This window comes from Ascaphus truei, chromosome 3 (genome assembly GCF_040206685.1).
Source record: "Ascaphus truei isolate aAscTru1 chromosome 3, aAscTru1.hap1, whole genome shotgun sequence".
Classification (NCBI taxonomy): Eukaryota; Metazoa; Chordata; class Amphibia; order Anura; family Ascaphidae; genus Ascaphus; species Ascaphus truei.
This window is the reverse complement of record NC_134485.1, coordinates 51,069,913-51,097,069: the sequence shown is the minus strand read 5'-3', so window position 1 is coordinate 51,097,069 and position 27,157 is coordinate 51,069,913. Positions and strand designations below refer to the sequence as shown.

General features: G+C 38.7%; 1 protein-coding gene across 4 annotated transcripts in view; it reads right to left on the bottom strand.

Moving 5' to 3' along the window:
• The window catches only part of CADM2 (cell adhesion molecule 2), a 1,412,134-nt gene that overhangs the window by 123,915 nt on the left and 1,261,062 nt on the right, over positions 1 to 27,157 (bottom strand). For all 4 annotated transcript variants that reach the window (XM_075594001.1, XM_075594000.1, XM_075593997.1 and 1 more), the window contains one exon: positions 13,036 to 13,214. In XM_075594001.1, coding sequence (XP_075450116.1) covers positions 13,036 to 13,214 — 179 coding nt within the window. The remainder of the gene's footprint in view (positions 1 to 13,035; positions 13,215 to 27,157) is intronic.

Genomic DNA, 27,157 nt, shown 5'->3' with positions numbered 1-27,157 from the left:
CGCGAAGCATTGCAGCCTATTAAATCCTAATCATTATCATTTAACAGATCAGCCGCCCGTCAGCCAGGCATGAACCATGGCTGGGAAGGCAAACGCAACGGGGCTTGTCAGAGGTGAGGAGCGGCGCATTCCAGGTATCTGCCAGGTACATACTGGGTATTTGCTCGAATAAAGTGTGTCGCAGAAGCACGTAGTAATCCTGCTTCTTCCATGATAAAGGCAGCCAGAGAAATGTTTCAGAGAACGACTTTATTGTACCTATAAACTATGTTATAGGATGCATGTGATGAGAGACAAATGCAGTACGGTACAGGAAGTAACAAATACTTGATAGAGGCATAAACAAACAACCCAAGGTGAGGAAATATGAGATGAAGGGCTGTTTGAATATACAGAAGTTCATGGATTTAGATTTAATAGGGAACATTGTGAGACTGTATATACAGTATTATTAACTGTTCATTCAATGTCTTTAAATATAATGTATAACCCTGTTCATTTAATGTAACCATGTAAAGTATTGTCATCATAACTCTGTGCCCAGGACATATTAGAAAACAGGAGGTAACTCTCAATGTATTACTTCCTGGTTAAGTAAATGCAATCTTTATTAATAGTAAAGAATTATAAACAGTTGATAAATTGGTCCCTTCTCTGTTGGTCTTGATGTGGAAATTTCCATTTTTGCTTTGCAATAATTTATTTAGCTTTTTAACTCCATAATTATGATCATTATAATTGTGGAACAAAGCTCTTCAACTCATTAGACATTAAAATAAATGTGCTACACAACTAACCAGTAAGCAAAGATTACACAGATACTGTAATAGTGTGGCAATTCTGTTATCTTGATTAATTATACTAGGGCCAGATCTTCAGAACTACGTTAACTCAAGGTCCATACTGTAATGTTATCATGTTATCAAAATTGGTCACGGATATAATTTTTCATGACCAATATGTAAACATGATACGTTACCCTTAATTAACATACATACGCATTAAACCTTACTGTCACACATGCACAATGGCAATTATATCGGTCATATCTGTTACAAAACCAGGCCGCACAAGCGTATTAACATCCAATACCACCTATGAACAAAAAATATTAGTGCACATGCGCGTTAACATATGTTTGTTACATCAGAAAATAATTGGAACTACGCGGGATACAACATATGCTGCTGTACCTGACTGCTCACAGGAGGGCTAAGACTCAGCCTCTGGGAGCCTGGGGTGAGCTCTTTCCCTTTGCGTGCAGTGCCTCCAACTATGAAGTATCCCAGCGTTGGCAGGATAACTCCTCACAGGTACCAATTCACAGTGATGAGTAATACACCACACATATATAACTAAGCTTTACTGTACACACACAAAACACAGATAACACAATAAACAGTACCCACAGTATAACACAGTGATCCAACACGTGGTGGTTCCCCCAAAGTACTGAGGGTGGCGTGGCACCAATAACCCCTGGTGTCCTGTCCCAGAAATCCCACCTAAATATGAGGTAGTGTAACCCCCTGTAGATGTAGGTGCACGTTGGGTACCTGCCGGTGTACTCCAGTACCCAGGTGGTGCTTGGCGTGGTGAGTTGTAGCAGATCCCACATAGCAGGGCCTCCAACACAAATCCCCTCTCTCCTAAGGGTCCTGATCCTCCTCTCAGTGTGAGCTTCAGGTGGAGGGTCTCACACAATGTCTCAGGGTCCTATGGCTTGGTCCCAGGCCGCACTGCGCCACTTGGCCATCCTGTCATCAGCGCAGTACTAGTAACAATAAGAGGAAGAATCCCTATCTGGGGTCTTCCCCTGCAACACTACGCTACTATGGCTCAGGGACTAACTGGGGCATAGGGGAAGTATCTAGGTCTAGCCCAGGAAGCACTGCTCTCTGGACACTACCTTCAGTCTTGCTGCCTCCGTGAAACTGAGCACGCTGACTGCTTGTCCCAAAGGATATCCTGTTCCTTCCATGCTGCTTCAATCCCTTTGGCTGGGACAGCTGACCTGATCTCCCTCCCCGAGGATTCTGGCACTCGTAGTCCCACATCAGGCTATGCGGAGCAAGTTCAAGATGGCCACCGCACTATTCCTGCAAAGCCTTCATGGAATTGTATTCTCTATGGGCTTTGAAGCCATTTAAAGATGGCTGTCACTCCATTCGCAACTGTGTATATGCAGCAGTCCGAAACAGCCGCTGCCACCTCTCCCCACACCCCACTATATATATGTATAACAATCCCCTTAGTCTTTCCAATTTAAATCCAGTATTGAAGGAGAAAAGCTCACATGCTTGTTAATGTTTTTCTCTCTGCTACTGTTAGTGGAAGGTCAGGATCCTAGGGGGTGTGGTTCTCTGATTTGGCATAGATCCCTTTATCCCTAGGGACCTTGATAAAGCGCTTGGAACGCGAAACGTTAGCCCGTATTTGCCCATTTTTTATGATCAAATAAACTATCTTTGGAGTTACCCTCTCTACCTCGTTTTTTCCTTGGTGGTACGACGCAAACCCTACCTACTTCTGGTAATTACGTATTATTAAAATAAATATGACAATCAATGATAACTTTATAATGACATGTGGAGATGCAACACATATGAATTAGAATACTGTATGACAGTTATTTTAACATGTACCATTTAATGTACTTTCTAAATATTTACTGGGCCATTAGCACATGTTAAAATAAAATAAAACATAATGATCAAAATGCTATCCTACTTTGCCTATGCCTAATTTGCATACGGTTAGCAGTAACATCCATTAAAGCTAATGCAATGCCCTGTCTAAAACCAAAACTGCCATAAACTCTGCAGTATGGAGCTTTGAAGATCCCTGTTGTCTCTTAAAGATACGTAAACTTCAGGGAGTGCATCACTAAGTCAGTAACAGAGTTCTGAGAATCTGGGACCTTGTATTTTAGTTGGTATCGTTTTAACAATGCAATATGTTTTAAGACAAAATACTTTCATTTGCAGGTAACAGACATTTTCACTTGACCTTTAGGTTATTTAATGCAAAATAACCAGATAAAAGGTATACAAATAAAGGTTTATGTAGGTGAACTGCATAAATAGTTTTGATTTTAATGCCCAACACACTGAATCACTGTTACAATATATTTCGGAGTATGTGAGCAAAAACATTCAATATGGACATAGACATAGACTGTAGCTGTAAATGGACTATTCTAAAAATATTTATGCTCATATACAAAGGAGAACAATAAATGGAATGTGCAACCTCCACTATAAAATCCCAAGTTGATACATTGCAAAAAATAAAATGTGTATTCCCTAGGAATTTATTTGCAGAGCCTAAACCAGTCAATTAGAATGTGGTAAAGGACATAGCCATTTCTAGTCCTGAATGATATGAATTTATTTTCAGTGGACAACAATTCTTGGCTTTGTGCTGCTGCCATAATCTCTGATTTTGTGAACACCTTCCTGTTTCTGTGAGTGTTTTCTTGACATTTATTATTAACAATAAAAGCCAAGACAAATGAAAGTAGCAGCTGTATTGATTCAGCAAATGCAGCACAGACAAATCTAATAGTTTGATCCCTTCTACTAGACTAAAATACATAAGCTCTTTTGCAGTTCTCCCCCCCCCCCTTTCAATGAAAAATGGAAATAATATTGCTGTTTTGACATTAGTGTTAAGTAACTGTTACAGACGAATTGTAATTCTGCTCATAGCTTTATTGATTTCAGCTATCATCTGCAGCCCTGACATCAAAAGTATATTGCCTTTCATCTCTAAGAAGCACCTGAAAAAGTGATCACCAGTGACCTTGTTCTAGGAGTAATTCCATGTCTAGATTAGTCAATTAGAGATCAAACAATATACGTTGTTGTTATAGTTCTACAACTTCACATGTTCATTTTGCTTTTGCTTCATTTTTTAAACAAACAATGTGTTCTGGAATTCAAAAATAAAGCATACATTCCTTGTAACAATTTATTAGAAGCCATGGGTCAAAACAATTGCAAATCAACAAAGACACTGTTTGCAAGCCATGAATTCAATATTTATTGCATTTTTCAATGGCAAAAAGGAAACTGTAGATCTGCAAAAGAATAAAGTGTATCATCAATGATACATTCCCTTCTGGTAGAGATGATATCAGTCAGCATAAAATGACTATGCCAAAGTAGCTGCTTCCACCAAAATTGGGGTTGCATCAGTGCCACAATCCTGATACATTTTGTAAGTGCTTCAGTTAATTTTTTCATAAGGAACTATGGGGTATATCCTCAGAGCACTGATAATTTTGACCTACTGTAATAACGCTACGTTCCTGAAATAGGGAATGGACGTTATTTTTCTTCTTATTAATATGGATCCTCAAAGCTAATGAGATGCAAAAATAGTACCTGTTCTTCCAAGTAGCGCTATTATCTGTGATTTTCATGTCTCAGAGACGCGTTCTCCAAGACACTGCTTTATGCGTATTGGTCAAACTTTAAGGTGCGTTATTCGGGCAGCGCTATTAATAGACATTTTCATGTGTGTTACCAAACGCCAATAAAAGTCTTGTTATAATATTGAGAAATGTATCTATTTTACAGTTATTAACGTTTTCACCTAATTATACAGTATATAATGTAAGAATGACTGTATAAAGAATGGATATATCGTACAATATTGTGTATCTACGCATACAGTAACTCAACAATTTAAATTAATATATCCTTTTTTTAATAATGTACAATTAAAATAATTGAAGGAAGAACCCTTCATTTATTTTAAATATACATTAATTAAAAAAAAATGAATTTATATTGTTGAGGTATGTATGGTTATACATTATTGTACACCCATACTTTATACAGTCATTATTACATTATATACCATTTTAGTTCACATAAACATATCACTTTAATTACTAAAAACTATAATGTAGTTTATGATGAGTTTTAGACATTTATATGATCCATAATATATCTTTGTATGACACATGTAACTTTTTGTGATGAAAGGGTAAAGTCCTATACTCATTTAATTGCTTTTAGGCTATTCCAAGAAATAACTCAATGATCAGGGTCTGGATGTGAGTAAGGGCAGCTTTAGGATGGTGCTAAATATCATAGCCTTATTATCATGTGCTAACATTAATGGAGGTTTGAGGATCTCCATTGTCAGGTAAACTGCTCATTACCATTTCATTTGCATGAGAGTAAGCCTTATGTCTATTAAAATGTATTGTTTCCTTGGAATTCCGTTCCCGTGATTTACCCATGGGTACTCGAGCTACAGGACATACATGTCCTTAAAGCTCTAATTTATTTCCCCCCCTAACCCCTCTCTTCATCCATGGTATTACCCTCCTAAACTCAGGCTAAGGTGCTTTCCACCTCACCAAACATCCAATTTGCTGACAACCCCATTGAGGGGCAGGATAACTTTGCTCCACCTATATAAATGGCATTAGTAACTATATCACATAATGTCAAGGGTTTTAACGAACCCTGTAAGAGGAAAATGGCTAGGACAGAAAGTAAGACATATAAAAGCGATGTAGTCATCCTACAGGAGAAGCACTTCAAGAAGGATAAGATCCCCTCATTCTTTGATAAGCAATACAGACATGTTTTTCATTCGGCTGCTCCAGCAGAAAAAAGATTACATTTAATAATAAGATCCCATTTAAAGTTACTCACTCTAAATCAGATGGAGATGGTCAGTATTTAATCCTATCAGGAACTCTCTACGGTCAGGACCTGACCTTTGCCAATGTCTATGTCCCTAATGAAGCCAGTGCTAAAAAAAAGTAGCCAAGGTTAGCATTGTACTGGGACGTGACTTCAACCTAGCCATGGACCCGACTGCCGATAGGACTGGGCCCCCAACCATCCTCAGAAGGGCAGACCGTAGGGCCCTGATCAAAGGTCTTCAGGAGCTCTAACTGGCAGATGGGTGGTGAGAACTCAACCCGACATGCAGGGAGTTTACTTTCTACTCACCTCTCATGGCTCATACTCCCGTATAAATTATATTTTTATATCCTCCAAAACAATACAACAAAAGACAGGGGTGCCCAATGCTACATCCAATTGACAAAACATACTGTATATGGTAATAAGTTTAACATTTAAATACTTCAATAATAATTACTTGTTTTTTTAGTTAAACCCTTTGGCCAAAGTATCATACGCCTGCATACCAACGTCAAGGTATAACCAAATTAATGCAGGTCCTACACTACACTGTGAACCCTTCCTTTTACCTCTGTATGAGGGGAAAGAACAATAGTAGATCCTTTCCTCCAATACCTTAAATTGAAGGCCTACAACAATAAAATGTGACCCCCGAAACGCTATCTAGATTTGAGACACTGTGTCTGGAAGATAGAACCACGTCAAGACTGATATCTAACCTGTACTGGTAATTTGTTACACCCCCTCACACGAATCAAAAACTGAAATACTGTATATGGTCCAATGGGAAAGGGATCTGGGGGAAGAGCTAGACCTGGATGATTGGGACAACATTTGTCAGGCGGTTGCTAGATCCTCCATGTGTATCACGATCAGAGAAAATGCCTATAAAATTCTGATGAGGTGGTACTTGACCCCCTTGAGACTAGCTAAGTTCATCCCAGGGTATCCATCAATATGTCCAAAGGGATGTGGAGAACAGGCCACACTTCTGCATATGTATGGGATGCCCACTTGAATCAGCTTATTGGTTGGGAATCAAATTATGGTCTCAGAGATTTTTTGGACTAGTTCTCCCTCTGGATCCCTGGCTGTTCCTCTTAAACAAACCATGCCACCTTCACACGAGACACGAGAATAAATTACTGTGCCACATGTCCTCAGCCGCAAGATGCGAATTAGTGGCAGTATTGAAGCAATCAATTATCCCCCCAATCTCCAAAGTTAAAAAATATAGTCTGGCAGATTTGCTGCATGGAAAAGCTGGTCAGTCTTAACAACGACACCTGCTCAGAAGGTATAGGTGCCATGGATTCAGGATGCTGGACAACCATGAATAGATACCCACTCAATTCTGTTGTAAAAACTGTTATATATACTGGCTATGTGATTGAATGTTATAAGATGCTTTGTTCTGTAAAATTTTAACACGGCGTGAACCCTCCCCTCTGTCTTTATTATTTGTACCCCCCCTTCCCTTTTTTGTTTTTTCCTTCTCCCCCCTCCCCTGAAAAACTTCAATCAAATTTGAGTTTAAAAAATAAATACAATTATTGTTCCCTTATTGTAAAGAAAAATGCCAGGACATTGTAGTGCTTATCACCTTTGGGGATATGCATTATGGATATCGATATGTTAAAATAGGTGTCACATTAAAAATTAAACAACTTTCTAAACAACTTTTAATCTACCCCAATGAATTGATCTTTCTTGAAACAAATAGGCTTAATATTAATACAAATTCTGGAGTGCTCTGTTAATGCCAACTACTGGGCCAAGGAGATTCTCATTTGGACATTGCAATGTTTGCTTTTTGCTGTTTGTTAGTAACATGATTTGTTGGCTGCTAATTTTTAATCCATGCAAACAGCCGATGAAACATATTAACAGTAGAGGCATTGGTTGTTTTGACATACCATATATGTGGTAAAATCTATAGAAAATGAATTTGCGGGGACTTGGAAAAAATATATTTAAACATTTTAAGGTTCTGATTTTCTATCATTCTTCAGTAATACCACAATATGAAATCCACTGTTTTCTATTTTGATGAAATATGAATTTTAATTATTTTTGGGACCTCTTAATTAAAGCAGCAATGTGTGTTATATGAAATTGGTCTTGCAGAGCTGATCCAGTGATATACTGCAGCGGTGCGCAAACTGTGGGGCGCGACCCCCAGGGGGGGCGCGACACTGCCGACGGGGGGCGCGGGGTTTACAGAGGTCCCGCGCGCTTCCCGAAGGCACTTAAATTAAGTGCCGTGGGAGATGCAGGGCCTCTGTAAACCTAACTTACCGTGGCTCCGGCGGCTTCCTCCCTGCGGCGCCATGGCAACGCGGCGTCAAAATGACGCTGCGAGGTCATGTGACGTCACGTTACTATGGCAACGTGACATCATTACGCCGGAGCGCGGGTAAGTTGGGGTTGGGGGGGGCGCGGGAGTGAGGGGACAGCCGTCAGGGGGCGCAGGGAAAAAAGTTTGCGCCCCCCTGATATACTGTACTGTACAACACTGAAAATCCACCAGTTCCTTAGACTTCTATGTCTGTATTCTTATCCAGTGGACACAATGTGACCACCAGGAGCAGCCTTGCTCTAGAGGCAAAACAGGATGCAACAATGTAATTGGGAGACACTGGTGGCAATACAGTTTGCATTTTTTTTTTGTATTATTATATTGACAACACATCTGCAGTTATCTCGGAAATTAGGAGGGCCCTGCCATACCACAGTTTATGTAACAGGAAAATAAATGGTGGTGATTGATTGTTGCGGTTCCATCCCAATGGTTTTCAAGGAACTAGCTTTAAAACATAGCCCTGTTCATTGCAACATTGAAATCACACAAAAAAAATTGGTATACACATTTAACTGGCCACTAGTCACTTGCATGTATTGTATATTTCACACTATTCTGTGGTTTACTTTCCAGACTTAGGTTTTGGGGTTTAACTTTAGAAAACTATGAAACATAATAAATAAATATTTTAAAAAGGTAGACGTCTCCTGATTTATTTTACTGTTAACTCCAACCTCCTGTATGCTGCTAAGTGGTACTGTGTTTTAAAATGGCGTTGAATAAAGCCTCGTGAGCTTTGTTATATACCATTATTAAGCCTGTTCAGACTTTTCCTGAGTAATATCCTGATTAGTAAACATCACAAAACACAAACGTTTCTGGGAATGGATGTGTATGGTCCCACTTCACTTCCGTTCACTTAAGTGCCAAGCAGTGAATGTTTTTTTTATTGTGCTATTTTGCCTGTCTTATTCGAAAGAGAAAGTATATTCACAGGTATTCATTATATTATACTTGACAAACCAAAGCAAGCTTCCTCAGGATTTACTTTGAGGACTATCATAAACCTTTTTCCACGTGGGGTAAAAAAAAAAAAAAAGGCAGTTTTACCATCTTTTATAACATTAACTTAAAGAGTTATTACCCCTTCTGTCAACTTTCAAGCAAATAAGTAAAGAACCGTAATTAATTATTGAAACATATCTTTTGCAAGTAATCTATTCATAACATTGGCGTAAGGACTATTGCTAATAGTATATCTTGGCATACAGTTGTGCAATATAAATCTGTAAATTTGTATCAGTCAAATTCTTAACTATGCCATTATGCCAGTGTATTTTGTTATCAACGGTGTGTATCCAGAAGCTAACATGTGTCCATTTGGTAATGATTTAAGCAGTGACTGATGAGCAGCCACATAGGATGACTGCTGAGTATCTCACACTGAGACAAAGATGGCACAACATGGATTAGGTTCGTTAAGCAACACTCTTCATTGGGACCTTGACACAGCTGCAGATCTGAACTTGATAAATAATTCATAGTTAGGTTTCCAACTTTCAAATGAGAAGATTCAAATTGAAAATGTGACCTGAAATATTATGTTTCTAGCAGGATATTAATAGAAAATACAAACTGATGTCGTCCGATGGTTGTTACCACAGCATGTCACCTCTGCATTAGTGAAGATGAACATTTATCTGAGCTAGAATCTGATAAGAAGGGATCTGAAAATACATTCTAGAATATTAATGTTTACTTTATTTACAGAGTCATTTATCAATGTCTTTCTCGTCTCATTTAGGCTAAACAGCATCAGATTTATAAAATAAAAAAATCCTTTGCTTTAAATTGAGTTATTTTTCTATGGTAAATCTCACCCTGATAGTGATTTTATCTTAACCAGAAGTGCACAGGTTTTGCAGCATAAGGCGTTTACAAATTCTTGGCATCATTTGCAAGAATGTCCCAGGTATAAAACAAATATTAAACCTAGGCACTTCAAGACATAGAAAAAGCTCCAGCTTTTTCAATGAGTCCCTTCCTGCCTGAAACAGATTTAACTTCCACTGTTAATGTGAGAGATGTGTGAAACATTTTTCAAAAGATTTGCAACAAATGTTGGACATTTGCCCCCGGCAACAACGTTTGGAAGATATGAAACTTTGGCAAAACCCACTAGCATAACACATGTTTAGAGAATACCTCTGAACCCACCTTCAGCAAAAAGCTTGGTGGTTTTCCTAGGAAAAGATTAGTTTGAGTATAAGATTAGAAAAATATGTCTTTTTTTAGCCTGACATTTGAAAATGCGTCTTTGCTTGAACATTTAAGCGGCTTCATAAAAACAATGCCCTAAACATTTGAGGGATCTTTGACCAACTTTAGACACTTCTAATTAGGGCACATTTCTATTTAACGCACAAACATTGAATACATCTGCAATACTGTACTTCAAAGGCCACTGCATTATCAAAGGGTTAAAGGGGTGGTGAAAAGCAGCATGAAGAAAAAATAAAACAATGTATCTGTTATTTGCTTCGTTGGAACAATGCAATTACTAGTAAGGTGCCTATTTACTTTTATTTTTTTAACTCTTTGTACCCGACTTTAAGCTGTTTGGGGAATTACTTTCCAAACTGGACAAAGAAAATAAAGGAAAGCAGTTTGACTGTATCTACAAAGTTCATAAACGTAAGATTAATAAACGTTAACTTTACGTACATAAACATGTCGCAAATGAATGTTTTTAAGAAAATGACAATATGGAAAAAACAGATGAAAGCATCTAAACAGTATTCAACATATGCATTATGAATAAGAGTATGAAAGCTGACTATTGCTCTAAATATCATATTGTCGTTTCATATTGTCGTTTTTTTTTTTTAAATTGGTCAAACATCTTTAAAAGCACAACAAAGCAGTAAAATGTATTATAGATTGATTCTCCTTTAGAAAACATACATATTAGCAACTGAATGCAGCAAGGGAAATTTGTAACATTACAGGGTCATTTTCCACCATCTGAAATTGAACATAAACTGCTGCTTTACTAAGTAAAATGGGGAGATACAGTTACAGAATAACTTGCCAAGGATGAATTTTCATTTCCTACTGGAAATAAGAACTGACTTGTGTTCCCTTTTCTTTATTTATTAACATTACTAAAAGCTAACCCAACAATAAAAGGAGTATGATATTGAGTCCCAGCAGAAACATTGGACAATACTAGTGAGAAAATAGCACCTGCTTCATTAAAGGAAATAATATCCATCTTGTCCAATGAGATTTTTTATATTCTACAGTACGTTTGTTGTAATCTGTTGATCGTTTTGCAGACAGGAGACTCAGTAAATAGACTTCATAGACAAACTGACACATTTTCTATATTTTTAACTTGGAAAGTCTTAAAGTTCACACTCAGCATTAGTTTAAAAAAATGTAATGTAAATGTCATGTATATTTTCTATTAAAGTCTAGATTGACATAATGTAAAATCCTACTCACCAACACAATACGTTTGCAAGTAGGTACAATAGCATTATAGATAGGAATAGAAACGGTAGCTCCCTGGTTCCCATTCACAGGGTTATAGCTGCTTGGCCCCCTATAATGCTTAAGCAAATGCAGACATTTGTAGGTGTAACTAGAGATGGGGGAATCTGTAAAAGTTCGGGCCACACATTCTTGCACAAACATTTCTATTTTTCGCAATCCCATGAAAGTTCTCATAGAGGTACTTGTGCACAACAAGAAGTACACCCGAGATACCTGGGAAATATGCTCACTTGGATATGCAAAGTATATTTAAATGACCATGTCTCTCTATATATTTCAATTTCTGGATGACATTTTAAAGTTTATCAAAGTTAGCCTTGTTGGCCAAATATGGATTTACATGCTATCAATTGGTTTTTTTACAGACCTTTTTACTTTTGACAAAAAGTCAAACTTGCAAAATGTCAGCACATTTGAACGTTGGCTAATTGTTTGCCCATCTCTAGGTTTAACCTCTTTAACATGAGAGGGGCGCCTGGCATTGCAGGTTCCTTGGTATTGTAGATGCAAGAGAAGTGGAATGAGCATATCTTTTAGCAGACATTAATTTAGTTATGGGCTTACAAAAGGGACAAAAATCCTCAATCGTACAGTGTACAGTATATAAAAATACCACGTGTGGTGCATTTGCCTATCTCAGATCTACCTCAGGTCTGCAACCCTGTTTTTCCCCATTATCCCTTAGAAAACAGTGCTTCCTGGGTAATGACATGCAAATAAGCACAGTGTGTCACTCTTCACTACTCATCAATTTTAACATGAAGTATTGGCTTTTTGAAGTATTGTTGCAGGGGAGCCTGGTTCAATTCCCTGTGTTGGATCCTTGTGACCTTGGGCAAGTCACTTTATCTCCCTGTGCCTCAGGCACCAAAACATAGATTGTAAGCTCCACAGGGCAGAGACCGGTGCCTGCAAAATGTCTCTGTAAAGCGCTGCGTACAACTAGCAGCGCTATACAAGAACATGCTATTATTATTATTATTAGCAATTTAGATGGAAATATATTATTAAACTATGGTCTTGTCATTGTAAATGTCATATACAAGTAAACAGAAACCAATGTATACAGAATAGTAACAGCAAGGTTTAAAACATAATGCACATTGACCCATATTTTCTAAGCAGTGCCATAGGATATCTTCCAGCATTGAAAATAACTTACAAACTATTCCCTCAAATGGGTCTTCTGGCTTTTTACAATTACTATACAGATCTCTTTTCAACAGAATGCTATAAGTACTGTATGTTTACTATTCAGGTACCTACAGTTCACAGCAAGGTCATCCCATTTTATAAATCAGCTGCATTTCAACGTTTCAAATGTTAGTTTTCCAAACAATATGATCAATAGCAAAACATTACTGACATATAGAAATATCAAAGAAAAAAGCTTGAATGAGTTAGCAAATGACCTATAAAAAAAGCCCTGTAAAGAATGACAGAAGGAAAATAAATAAAGCAAAAAAGATCAAATGTTCTATAAATTGAGTTAGTGACACTCACCATTTATTATCAAGATGTATTCTGCACTGCTTTGACCAATAGCGTTGCTTGCTTCACATCGGTATGTGCCATTGTCTGTTTTATTTAGGAAACTTATTGTTAATTCTCGACCATTGATAACCATTCTTTCAGGATCTGGAAGTTCTCCCCCATCCTTGGTCCATAATACTGGCTCTGGCCTTTTGGAGTAAAAAGATAATTCAGTAGAGAACAAAAAAACTTATGTTTACAAGTATCTAAATACTTAATAGTAAAATTAATATTAAGTAAACTAGAATAAGTAAGCTGTTCCAGTAAATATGAAAGGCAGTGATTTAGTATGAGAAGTAATTTTTCAAGTCCAGTCAGTCCACCAGTTGGTAAAATGCCACAAATATACTGTAAATTTCCTATTTGAAATATATTGGGGTCTGTCATAATAAAGTCTTGTAACCGTAAAAAAAAATTGTGTTCAGTATAGTAATCAAGAGGGGATTATTATTTTTATTAGATACAGCATTTGTCGGGTCAACATATTCCACAGCATGTTACAATGGGGGTACAGAGATTGGCTAATTATATAAACAGTTACAGTGTACATACAAATATGGGCAAGCACAGACAAACTAGTCTAGGACATTTGGTCATGGACATTTTGCCATGACAAAATGACCCCCAGATTTTGCCACTGTTCGCTTCGCCCAGGGACAGTAAGCCACTAGGCTGCTTCACCGCTAAGGTAAGTGACTACCGTTACCCCTTAACCTAAAATCCCCTATTCTTAACCACTAATATATACCTCCTATACTCTCTCTCACTCCCCATCCTTCCTATATTTGTCCTGTACCCTCTCACTCGTCTCCACCTTTAAAAAAAATGTCTTGGGGGATTGACCTTTTCATTAAGGAAAGTTGGTCGGGCTGAAGTTCCCAACTGGACAACTTGAAGACCCGGGGGGTGGGGGGTAGGGTCTTGAGAGGGCCTCAGAGAAAATAAGAGCTGGGACCCTGCCGCACACAGAGGTCCCGGCAATCTGACGCAGAAGTTAAATCAAACTTTCAGGCCGGACACCCTAGCCCCTGGGCCTGGGACATGTTCCAGCTATCTCCTCCTGTAGATAGCTCTGCTGATGGAAGAGTTGTGGAGTATAAAAATGTGTGTTTGAATCCCACAAGACAGATTACACTAGAGGTACACTAGTGTTGGTCTCACACATTCTACCTCACAACCCCTTGAGGAATATAGGACAAGACTGGTAATGTATAGGTTTTCCTTTACACCTTTTTATTTTAAAACTGTCTGACATTATGTTCTACACATGTTTGTCATCCTTTTTATGTAATAAGCACTGTACGCCTTTTGTAATATTACAGTACAGTACATATAACATGTGAACTCTTATTGAACCTACTGTACAGTATTATATTTTATAGATATTATAGATAGTACCCTCATTTTCTGACACATATTGCTAAACTGTTTTTCTTTTAAATTTGTATATTTTTCTTCAAAGAAAGGGGACCGAGCACGTCTTAGGTTTTTAAGCCCTTAAATTAATCTTGGTGGTGGCAGCATAAGTGGAGTGCTCATTTTTATTTAGTGCCCTGAAGGGAGGTAAGCAATGCAACTAGGTGGCCAGTTGCTGTTAACCCTTTGCACACATCCACACATTTAGATGGGCAACTATGTTCATGATGGGGTCTATTTAATTACGTCTGGGCTGGAAAACTGAGGCAAAACCAGTCAAAAGCAGCACCTGATTTACAAATGTATTGCTGCAATTTAAAACAATAGCAAAACTGCAACACAATTACTAGAAAACAACATTAAAATTGAAACCAATGGGTTTATATTTTGTGATTAATCTGAGGCAGTTTTGCACAGGAGATATTCCTTTAATACATTTGGCTAAATTCTTTTGCATTAGTTTTTCATGGAGTTTTGCAGTCAGGCAACAATAGTAAATATTCATGCTTAAACATTTCCACAAATAATAAATTCCCTGGGAATTTCTGTTTAGATAACTGAGGCTAAAGACTAATTGGCTCATTTATCAACAGCTAGATGGTCCGCTATCTTATTTTCTCTTTTGGCTATTTACAGAATAAGTTTTTTATTCCAAAACACCTTTTATTTTTAAACCTATTACACATATCATAGGCATTTAAAATTAACAATAGCATTTAATTGTGTTCACCATTTACAAATTTCCTGTAGCGGCTTAAACTTTAACTACATAATTACTGGCAACATATAGGGTCCAAGTCTAGTAGCTTCGATAAGTGACTAATGCTTGTAAAATTAACTTTACAAGCGATTTTGCATGTATAGCTAGCTATTCAGAAAGCCATGATAACATGTCAACATCACCTGTAAATGGCTTTTTTTTACAGACGTTATCACTCTTGCAAAAACTAACTGAGCAGTACTGTAGGTAAAAAAAAGTGAAACTCACATTTTTTGCCAATAACTGCTATTCAAGTAGCTCTGAGATGCAAATCACTGCTGAAAAACTCCTTTTTGTTGCCACCTAAATGGTGCTGAGAAAGAAGTTGCGCTTTGGATCAAACAGAGTACAATTTATTTTTACTACATAGGACTGAAGTCGGGGGTCTCCGGAGCTGACTCGCATTAATATCAGCTCCAGAGACCACCTGATCAATCCAATGTACTGCTGCGGCCGAGTTTATTCGAGCATTTGCCCGTTCTCGGCCGCAGCAGTAACCTGGCGCGCGCCGGAGGGTGCCGGGCGCGCGCCGAAGCAGCGGAAGAGCGCCCTCCGATCGGGGCGCTCTCCCTCCTGCTGCCAGGTCCGCCGGGTCCCCCGGAACCCCCTGCCGCCGTCCCCCACATCGCGGGACACCAGGGCTCCCTCGGGGAGGGGGCGCTGGCACCCGATGACGCGTGACCGCGCATCGGTGATGCGCGGCACGCCGAGGGAGTGGGGCTAGCAAGCCGGGGCATCCCCCGGCTTGCGGAACTAGCCCTGCTCGAATAAATCGTGTCGGTAGTGTAACAAAAATAAAATAACAGGTGAGCCACTAAGGTAATGCAGGGGTTAAACAGCAGTATCCGGTTTGCTGGAGGTAGAGGGGGTGGGTGAAGGTTGTAGCTTGCCCATTGATTGCCAATGTGGATATTTGTGCCCTTGTTGACCACAGTCAATGGATTTCATGGCTAGTGTTTGTTTTTATTGTATTGTTATGTATAATTTATTTAATTGTGTGTTTTTTCCCCATCACAAATAGGCTAAAGTGCTATTAGCCATATTTGCCTATAGGTTACATTCGACTCCTCTCTCACATTCTTCTCTCACATTCAAAAGGTAGCACAAAACTGTAATTTTTTTCCTCCGCAATATTACCAATATACGCCCTTTGCTATGGTGCTCGACTGCAAAAACACTGACTCAAGCCCTCATTCTCTCCCGTCTCAATTACAGTAACCTCCTGCTGTCTGGCCTTCCTGCCTCTCGCCTGTCTCCCCTACAATCTATTCTAAATGCTGCTGCCAGAAACACTCTACTCTTTCCAAAATCTGTCCCTGCTGATATCCCTCTCCTGGCTTCATTTCAAATCCCGTATCAAACACGCAATTCTCCTCCTCACTTTTAAAGCTTTACACTCTTCTGCTCCTCCTTACATCTCAACCCAAATTTCTCGCTATACACCATCCCGACTCTTGCGTTCTGCTCAAGGTTCTCTTCTCTATTCCCCTTTTGTATCTTAAGCCCTCTCCCGCCTTAACCCCTTCTAATTGACTGCCCCACACCACTGGAATGCCCTTCCCCTCAATATCCGACTAGTACTCTCTCTATCCACATTTAAGACCCACCTCAAAACACACCTGCTTAAGGAAGCATATGAGTAGCTTCATGGCTGATAATTAACACCTCATACATTAACCTTGGTCCCTTGCAGATGCACTTACAAGAACGCCCTCTTACGGTCTCTGTACGTTCTTCCTACCAACAAATTAGATTGTAAGTTCTTCAGAGCAGGGACACCTTTCCTAAAACTTACTTTAATGTCTGAAGCACTACTCCCCTTTATGTGTTATTTATATTATTTATATGATTGTCACGTATAATACTGCTGTGATGCGCTATGTACATTAATGGCGCTATATAAATAAAGACATAAATATTAGGGCTATTTCCCACTTGTGTGTGAGGTGATAGGGTAGAGGGGGTGGGTCATGAGGTAGTTGCCCCAGGGAGGGTGGTTTGGCCTCCCAGGTATGTAGCAGGAGGGAGGGGGTGTTAACCTGTTAATTACCATTGAGGTTAGTAACCGCTAAGGTAATTCAGGGGTTAATGGTCAGTATCTACTGTAGTGTTTTAATGTAACTGTTGGTGCCACTGAAGACGAGGATGGCCTTCATCCTGGCAGGGGTAAGTACAGCTCTTATTTACGATAGGGTGGCTGGCTATTGAATGGCCAAATGCACTATTAGCCAGATTTGACTAATAGGGCTTTTACCCATTACTATGTGTGGTGAGGGGGGATGAGTTGTTGGGGGTAGAGGAGGTGGGACGTACGGTGCTGACTTCATCCTGAAAAAACAGAAATGAAGCTCACTGACGTCAGATGAGTAGAGTGTATGTGCATGTGACTGTAGGGGGTAACAAGGCTATACAATAAAGGTTAATCCCATCTCGTTACCCCTGAAACAATGGGGTACTTGGCAGCTACATTGCACCATAAGCCATGGGCCAGGTAACATAACATTCAAAAGTTAAAGTGTCCCTTGCTTTTCTACTTTTCATGTTCCCTTTGCCCCAGACTTGTGAAACTTTCTGTGTGTAAGTTTTAGGTGGGATATTTGGGTTGAAATGCAGTTGTTTTGTTTGCTGGAGTTGGGGGGCCAAAGATATCGGTAGTCCCCTAATTCTCCCTGGTGGGCAGGCATGATTTGCCATTACGTGGGTTGAATTACACGGGGGCTACCCAGTGTCCCTCAGACTTCTGGTTTTCGAGCCCAGATATCCCAGTCTTATGTCCCGCATAGATATGCGTCTCCCCAAGTTATAACATGTATTAAAATATGTTGTATCATGTTTGGTACATATACTATAAATGTCTATTCAGTTAGCCCGGGCATCCATATAGGTGCCGGGAAGTCTGGATAGACATTGTAGTTCAAAGAGGAGATGGAATTTTGAGAGGTGCCGGAGAACAGAGACACCCTGTAGGGATGACTCTCTGGTTTGCCAGACTCAGTGGAGCCTGCCCAGTAGGTGGCAATGTGTTGACTGGGGGAAAGGGCAGAATGTCAGCGCGTTTCCCATTGGTCAATTCATATGTCCCGCCAATGGGTTTTCCAGAACCGGCTTGGCACGCCCCGTCCTCTGACGTCAGCCAAAGGTCGAGCCCTTATTCCTATTGGCTGGCCGGGATAAATTCCCACGCTCTGATTGGTCGCTCCTCCTACTTCCATGCTGAACATAGAACAGCAGAAGGTATGTAAGGAGAAACCCCAGTCAGAGAACCAGATGATCTTGTGACTTGGGCAGGTTATGCAAAGGTGGGCTTTTCAAAGTTGCTCTGTTACGAATAGCAGAGCAACCGGCTTAATTTTTGAAGCTGAGAAAGCTGCCTATCTGAAGCTAAGTCAGACGTGAGGTCCAAGCTCTCATTTTAGAGTGTAGCGGTCGCAGCTAGAGCTTCTAGCCGAAAAGAGGACCTGGAAGCACGGGTGGGTATCCCGGTCAGGGTAAGCCTTCCGAAGCAGGCACCCTGACCCTATTTTAGTCTAGTTTTCACCCCCAGAGCCCCAGTAAGTGTGTTTTTCGTCTGTATGTTATGTATACATTGTGTGTACATGGGTTTACCCGAATAAACTACATTTGATTACACTACTGTGTTTTGCCTACTGAATGAACCCGGTATAAATTTGTTAAAAGTCCTGGTCTCCCGTGACAGTGCTCTATGGACAACAGGCTAACGCTAAATGTCTGATGCTAATCAGACTTACAGAACTGAAGTGTACATGTCAATTGCTTTAATATGAAGGTTTTTTTTTCAATTATAATCAGGTGTTTTGTCCTCATGTAAGGATAGCTGTGAAGTGTTTAGGCTTGTAAGAGAAAAAAAGTAAGTGGCTGAATATAACTTTATTCCCTTATTCATTATGCATATGCATATCAAAAAATCATTGTATTTTTTGGCCTCAAGAATTTAAGAAAGAACCTGCAGTGAGCAGATTACTGTATCTTCCTGCAGAGAGACTGAGGGTGTTTTTGCATTATCTGCATAGAGATATACTGTATTAGATATGGCCATGTCAATACATTTAGTTTAGTAAAGTTAAGAGTGTTAAATTAAAGTTTATATTTGAGGCAATTTACAGATACATTACCAATAGCATATTTAGGTATTTTCTTAGCCGTTTGCTTAATTTTCCATGTTTGCGGGTCCTTAAATGTTTCACAGCTAGAGAATATGTTGAAATTCAGTTTACAGGGTTTTTTTTTTTTTTTAATTTCAGGGGGGCGGAGGGAGGGTAAGAACTACAACTCCCCCGAGGCTTTTCAATGCAGGACCCTCCCACTTCCTGGGCAAGCCCTACTTAAAGGACAGAAAGTCATATGCTCATTGAATTGCAACTTTGTTACTGAAAAGTTCATGTCTACTCCTGTTACCTGTCAAGCTACTTGTGTGTCTTTGTGGTTTGACCTCAGACTTCCTTTGGACTTTGCCTCTACCTAACCCTCAAGAACAGTACCTTGCTGCTCAACTTTGTATGACCTTGGAACTGTTCTGGACTTTGCCTTGTTTTAACCCTTCAAGTAATCTGCCTGATAAACTGTGCATGACCCTGGTTTTTTTGTGACTATGCTTTGCTTTGCCCTTTCCCTCTGGTAATTCCTTCCTGAGTTCTGTTATCCTCAGTGTTCTCAGGCAAAGGTGTTCAGCTGTCCATGCTAACACACAGACCCTTGATGCTACCGAGAATAATTTGTTAAATACTGTACATTCATAGGGATTACAATTAAAAGCCCCAAAGTCTAATCTATAATTTAGATTTTTTATTATGGGTCATAACAAAATATCATCCAAGATTATGTGTTTATTGAAAGTATTGGGACATCATGAACAATAATTCCATTTTGTGTAACATTTTACCTGATAAAGCAAAAATCATCTATAAAAGAGGACAAAATCTTAAACAAAGACTAGCAACTAGTGGTCCCTGGATGATAAGAATAAGAAAACCAAGAGTACAGAGCTAAGAGACTAACAGAACAGAAGGATAGCGGAGAGATTGGTCCAGTGCTGTTGTGTTACTGTGCACTGTCATCAGGTAGGTGGAGTCTAAAAGCAGCCACGTTGAGAGGAAAGAACAGAGATGTTGAGATGTCCCTGCTAACACACAGTACCTGACAATGCTGTTTATCATATTGAGAAGTTGACCTCTTAAAAAGTCATGAGTGCAATTTATTTTACTAATGGTGTATAAATAAAACTAAACAGTTTTATACCATATATATTTTCTTCTATACTGAAGTGCAGCCACTGAGGTATAGAGAAACCTCACCCTATCAAAGGGAGCATACACAACAAGTGTACCTTATAAAAAGCAGATAAACAAGAGGAGAAATATACAGTATATATATATATATATATATATATATATATATATCAAAAAGGAATAGACGATATCAGTCTGTGGCTAACAAAATGCTTTTATTTGGGCAAGCTTTCAAGATACACTGATCTCTTCTTCCGGCGGTGTTACAATGAATAAAACAAGCAAGGTTTAACTTACAAACAGTGCATCTTGGAATGTTATCTGTGACTGAAACCTATCCCTCCCCCCTCTGCAGTTTGCAATTTATGACGAAGTGTTAAATAGTCCCTGAATGTTAGTGATGAAATAGTGTGTGTGTATGTGTGTGTATGTATGCAAATCTATAAAGCGCCCACAGTGTATACAGCACTTTACAAAAGGTGTGTGTGGAGTGGGAGCGAATACAAATGTGTGTATACCAATGGTGTGGGTAGGTGTGGAAATGTGAGAGAGTGTTGCATTACTAAAAATGTGTGTAGATACTATGTGGTCCCTATTGGTACATAGGGATGGAATTACATAGAGTATTTGTGTAAGTTAAACCTTGCTTGCTTTATTCATTATATACTGTATAGTTCTAATCTTGTTTCTCTGCTTTAAAAGGTGAAAAAAATTCTTATCAGAGCTACAGCACTACATGAAAGTGGAGGTGGAAATGTGCAAACGTATTGTACTGTATGCATAATGTACATTAATAGTCAGTAATTTGCCCTAATCCCCCTCTCTCAATGACAAAAGAACTACAGAATGCAATTCAGCCATTACGAAGAAGATAAAGACAAGATTATACATTTTGAAGAAAGGCGACCTACTGTATTTATGTATTATTCGTTTTCCTTAATTATCCTGTACAAATAAAATTGTTCCTTCTTTAAATTCATCAGAATCATTTGAACCCCCCACCCCCACATAAAATCACAGAAGGCCACCTCATACAGTACAGTATACAGATAAAGTATCAAAAAGTATCATGTGCTTCAACAAGGTTCCAATTAGAAATACACGCATGCGCATAAATGTGATGACACGCATATGCATTTCAATAAGGTTCCAATTAGACATACACACATGCGTGGAAAAAAATATTTTACATTTGGAAGAAGAAGCGACATTGTATTTTTGGATTACTCCTTTTCCCTTTATTATCCTGTACAAATACAACACTTAATTCGTATAAAATACTTTTGTTATGTGTGCTCATATTCTTATTCTTCTACAGTTAGAGGATTTGTATATGGCTAAGGTCAAAAAGGACTTATTTCCCATGTACACTATACACTATGAACTTGTAACGTTAATATTAAAATTACAATTACAGTACACACACACTTGAAGTACTGTACGGCAATAAAAGACAGGTTTACTGTAATTGCTATTAGATTTTTAAGACAAAACTTGCGATCGCCCACTTGAGTTTCTCAACGGTATTGCAGGCAACACTAAAATGCCATTTTCTGCACTCGATAAAAACACGAGTCAACACACGTTTTAAGGCGGTATGGTTGGAAGAAATCATGCGCAATGACATGGGTATTCCGAGGTATACAACGCGTGAAGTGTTCGAATAAGTCCGCTGCATCTGTATGTATCGTTTCTATGCAATCATTGGTTAGATGTGTGAATGGATCACAGTACTGTATGTTTTCCAATAGACACTAATTAGAATGGGTATAAATAATTAAACCTTGCTACCTTTAAGCTATTGCCCCGATAAAGTGATCTACATTTCAAAACGCATTTGGCAGGTGTTTTGCAAGATAGTTGGGGGAGGAGTAACCATCAGTCTGAAAAGGTGACATTTGATATGCACCGGAAGTGAAATCTTCGGAGTGACAGCCTGTGCTCAGCTGGTCAATGAAGGTATCCAGACACACTCGGATGGGCTCCACATTGCCCAAATAAAGTGGGAATGTGCTTTCAATTGTATGTATATTGTGACTGTAATACTTACCTGCTTTAATAATTTTTCTAATAATTGAATATAACTATGCTATGGGCGTTTTGCGCTTTCTTCTTATTTTATTACACACACACGGAATAATGAGCTGCAATATTATATTTACATATTAACTTACAGTAGTCTCCGTATTACATTCTCCTACTCTACCTGTTTCCAGTGCAAAAGACATAGTATATTTGAAGTACATTACAGTACATAAAGTCTTAATTTGTAGCCCAAATATTAAATGTGAGAATAGTATTCGTAATGAAAAAATCCTCCCGAGGGGGGTGAAAACGCCGCACAGCCGCAATAAGTGGAAGAAGGCTGATGAGTGACTGAAAAAAGCTTTTATTCACACAAAGTGCAAGCAGATCCTCTGACGCGTTTCAGCCTATGGGGCCTTTGTCAAAGAGTGATCCGCTTGCATTAAAACCATCTAGTTATAGGGTGTTTTTAATTGCTACACCTGTTCGTATTTCCCAATCGAATCGTACACCAGGTGTCCATCAACACACTTCCCACAACATTGACGTCACATAAAACATAGTATTCTACAAAAATCAAAGTGACCTAAACACCATTGCTTATACCATAAATCCTAACATTGTATCCAAATATGTAAAGCAATGTATTATTGATAGGTCATCTTAAAAACATATATATGCACACTTCATGTCTAGATTAAGCAATAAGTTGATAAACATATTACAATAATATTGCAATAATGCAATAATATACCCATGGGTTTGAATTGTTGTTCGAATGACAAAAGAATATAATTATGTAGAGAGCAACAATATCAACAGAAGGATATAGCAATTCATAATTTGTAATATACTCAAATGTAAAAATATTATTTTGAATTTTTAATTTATGATCAGCATTAATATGTCTAAACAATTGAATAAAGTATATAATCCATTGATTGTGAAATCTGTATACATAATAAAGAAAATCAAACCAAAAAAAAAAAAGGGGGGGGGGTAGAAAAGGGAAGGAAAGGGACGAGGCGGGGGGGAGGGGGGGAAGGGGGGGGAGGGAAGGAGGGTGAGGGGGAAGGGGGGGTGAAGGGGGGGGGAAAGATGGGGGGAGGGGGGAGGGGGGGAGGGGGGACAAAGAAAGGAAAAGCATGCAATGAGAGGCATAAGATGAATCAGTCATGAAGGAAATGTTTCAATTCCCATTCAACATTTAAACCAAAAGGTTGCAAAGTATTCAATGAGAAAATCCATGACATTTCTTTTTTGTTAAGGCGATTAAGCCTGTCACCTCCTCTTACATGAACAGAAACATGTTCTACACCAAAGAATGTAAAATTCTTTAATCGCCCGAGTGGACATTGTACAAAATGTTTGGCTACTGGGTGGAAAAGGTCATGTTTGTTTATTAGTCTAATATGTTCGGAAATTCTAACATATAATGACCTGATAGTTCTACCTACATATCTGTATTTACAACCACAAGTAATCACATAAATGACATGAGTAGTTTGACAATTTATAAAGGTATTAATCCTGTGTCTGCTATTAGGTAATGATGTACGTATTCTTTTGGTGGGAGATGCATATTTGCAGTACCTACAGAAACCACATGGGAAAAAGCCTTTTGGTACATTCCTTATGTTTGATTTTTTGGATTGAAACATGCTTCTAGATATGGACGTGGCTAATGTATTGGCCTTTCTGAATGCAAATTTTGGACCCGATCTGGTGTATGATTCCAGGTCAGGATCCAATTTCAGTATATTCCAGTGTTTAGAGACAATTTGTCTGATCTGTGACGCCTGTTTACTGTATTTTGTGATAAACAATGGACTGTCAGTAAACTTAGCTTTTTTGAGTTTGTCTCTTTCTTTATTGTGTATCAATAGTTCTTCTCGATCCATTGAGTCAGCATTCAGAAATGCCATGTCTATATTCTCCTGAGTGTATCCTCTAGATAGAAACTTTGAACTCAATATTTTAGAGTGTTCCAAAAATGTTTCTTGGTTGGTACAAAGGCGTTTGTATCGCATAAACTGCCCTTTCGGTATCCCACGGATCAACGTCCTGGGGTGGCTACTATCTGCATGTAAGTACGAATTCCTGGCATGTGGTTTAGTATATATGTCCGTTTGTATACCTGTAACTGGATCACCATGGATAGTCACATCAAGGTAATTTATATTCTTAATATTAGTTTCAAAAGTAAATTGAAGATTTAAATTGTTAGAATTAATATTGTGAATAAAAGAGTGAACACTATTAAGATCACCATCCCATATGAAAATCAAATCATCTATAAAACGTCTATAATAAATAATATTTGAACGAAATGTATTAGTGCTACCGTAAATGTGTTCCGATTCCCATAAACCCATGAAAAGATTAGCATATGAGGGTACAAAAGATGTCCGCATAGCTGTGCCCTGTTTCTGTTAAAAAAATTGTGAATCAAAGAGAAAATAATTGTGTGTTAATAAAAAAAAAAATAGCATCATTAATGAACGTGATCTGTGCAGTAGAAAGTGACGAAAGTTGAAGATAGTGATAAATGGCCGTAAGGCCGTGTTGATGTTCTATAATGGTGTACAGTGAAGTGACGTGCATGGTGACCCATCTGTACCCTTCCTTCCAAACAATGTCCCTAAGAGCTATCAATAGTGCTGTGGTGTCTTGTATAAATGATGGTAATGTTTTTACAATCGGTTGAAGAAATTTAGCCACATATTGTGAAACACCATCTCCCAAAGATCCAATACTGGATACAATAGGTCGCCCCGGAGGGTCCTCCAATGATTTGTGGATCTTTGGGAGATGGTGAAACACAGGGACAATGGGAAATTCACATGCCAGAAATTGCCTCTCTTTGTTACTTAGGACATACAATGTGTCACCTAATTCAAGTAGTTCATTGAGCTCCCCAAGAAACATTTTGGTGGGATCTGTTTTTAATTTCACATAGAAATCTGAATTACTAAGTAATCTCAAAGCTTCATCTCTATATTTATTGGATGATTGGACAACTATGGCGCCCCCCTTGTCGGCATTCTTGATGGTAATATCTTTGTTTTTCTTCAGTTCCTCTAAATCCAATCTCTCCTGTGGGGTAAGATTATCAGGAGTATGAAATGTATTAGAAAACATATAACCTTTAGCTAAGGTCTTTAAATCTCTGTCAACCAACCGTTCAAAGGTTGCCAGACAGGGTCCTTTAGTATTATTTGGAATAAAGGATGAACGTTTTCTAAGATTGGAATCAGTATGGCCGAAAAAGGGGGGTTCCACAACCGTCTCAGTACATCCCTCCTCATAGAGCGATTGCATATCAAATTCAAACGCAGTATCTGTAAAGGAAGAAACAGTCCCCTTCAAAGTGACATTACTCCCATCATCAACTTTAATAGATGTTGTATTGCTACATTTTCTAGCAAACAGTTTCTTGAGGGCCCATTTTCTTGTATATTTTTGAAGATCTATTATGGTTGTAAAGAGATCGAAATTCTCATGTGGAGCATAATTTAGGCCCTTGTTTAACAATAATATTTGTGATGATGTGAGGATGGTATCCGAGATGTTAATTACATTATTTAATAAAGGATTTAGGAGTATTTCTTACTTTTGCTGTCTGCTCCATGTGTTCTTTCTACTCTTTTTACCCCTCCTGCACCTTTTGGGTTTTTTGAATTTTTTGATTGTGCAACCTCCATGTCGGGATGATTAGTTCTCATATGTTCCTCCCTAGAGTTAGACATATAAGTCTTATCAAAATAAGACATCTCTTCCTCTTGTGACCAGACCCGGAAATCCTTCCAGTGCCGCCGGTCAGGTGACCGCCCACCGCGATGGAGCGGATGCAGGGTTGGCTGTGAAGAGGCTGTCAGTCGCTGGTGAAGCTGGGAAGCTGGGGGGCCACGCTTTACCCCACATCCACACAGCTCCAGGGAGAGGTCTGCGTGCAGGAGAAGTTACACCACTGGAGGACTTCACGGGCATGGAACCAGTTACCCCTGAGTCAGATAAGTGAATCTTTTTATCTCAACTACATGGTGCTCCTAGGGAGCCTGTTGCTGGAAAAGATATTTCACACATTATATTTTCTTTATTCCTGGGGTCTACCATAGCCTAAGTTCCAATATATCACTGGGCAGCATTGTTCTATTTCTGAGCGCCTGGTGGGTCAATCGTCAGATTTACCTGTTTATACACTAGTATTCGTAATGGACTCACACTTTTAGGGTATTAACTTAAATAAGTCAGCAACCATACTTTTTTTTGTGAATTTATACTGTAGGTCACAATATAATTAATGATGGAAAACAAAATCGAAGTTTGGGTGTGGTTCTTATTTAATTTTTTTATTTTGTGCACATAAATCTTATTGTTTATTGCCTTTCATTACCTATTGTTGGGAAGAAAAAACTTCTGCTTTAACATTTTGCTTGGCAATATGTTATCTCAATATATTCAAAAGTACATCCCAAACCAATATTGTATTTGTCAAAATTTGTGCTAGAAGCAGAAAATCTTTTTCAAGAACAACGTCTGCAAAACATATTAAAGACGGAATAAAGTTATTATTTTTCATCTTCGACTGGGCAAAAAGCCTCTGGTGTACACCTTGTGATTTGCTTGAATTGTTTTGAATGAA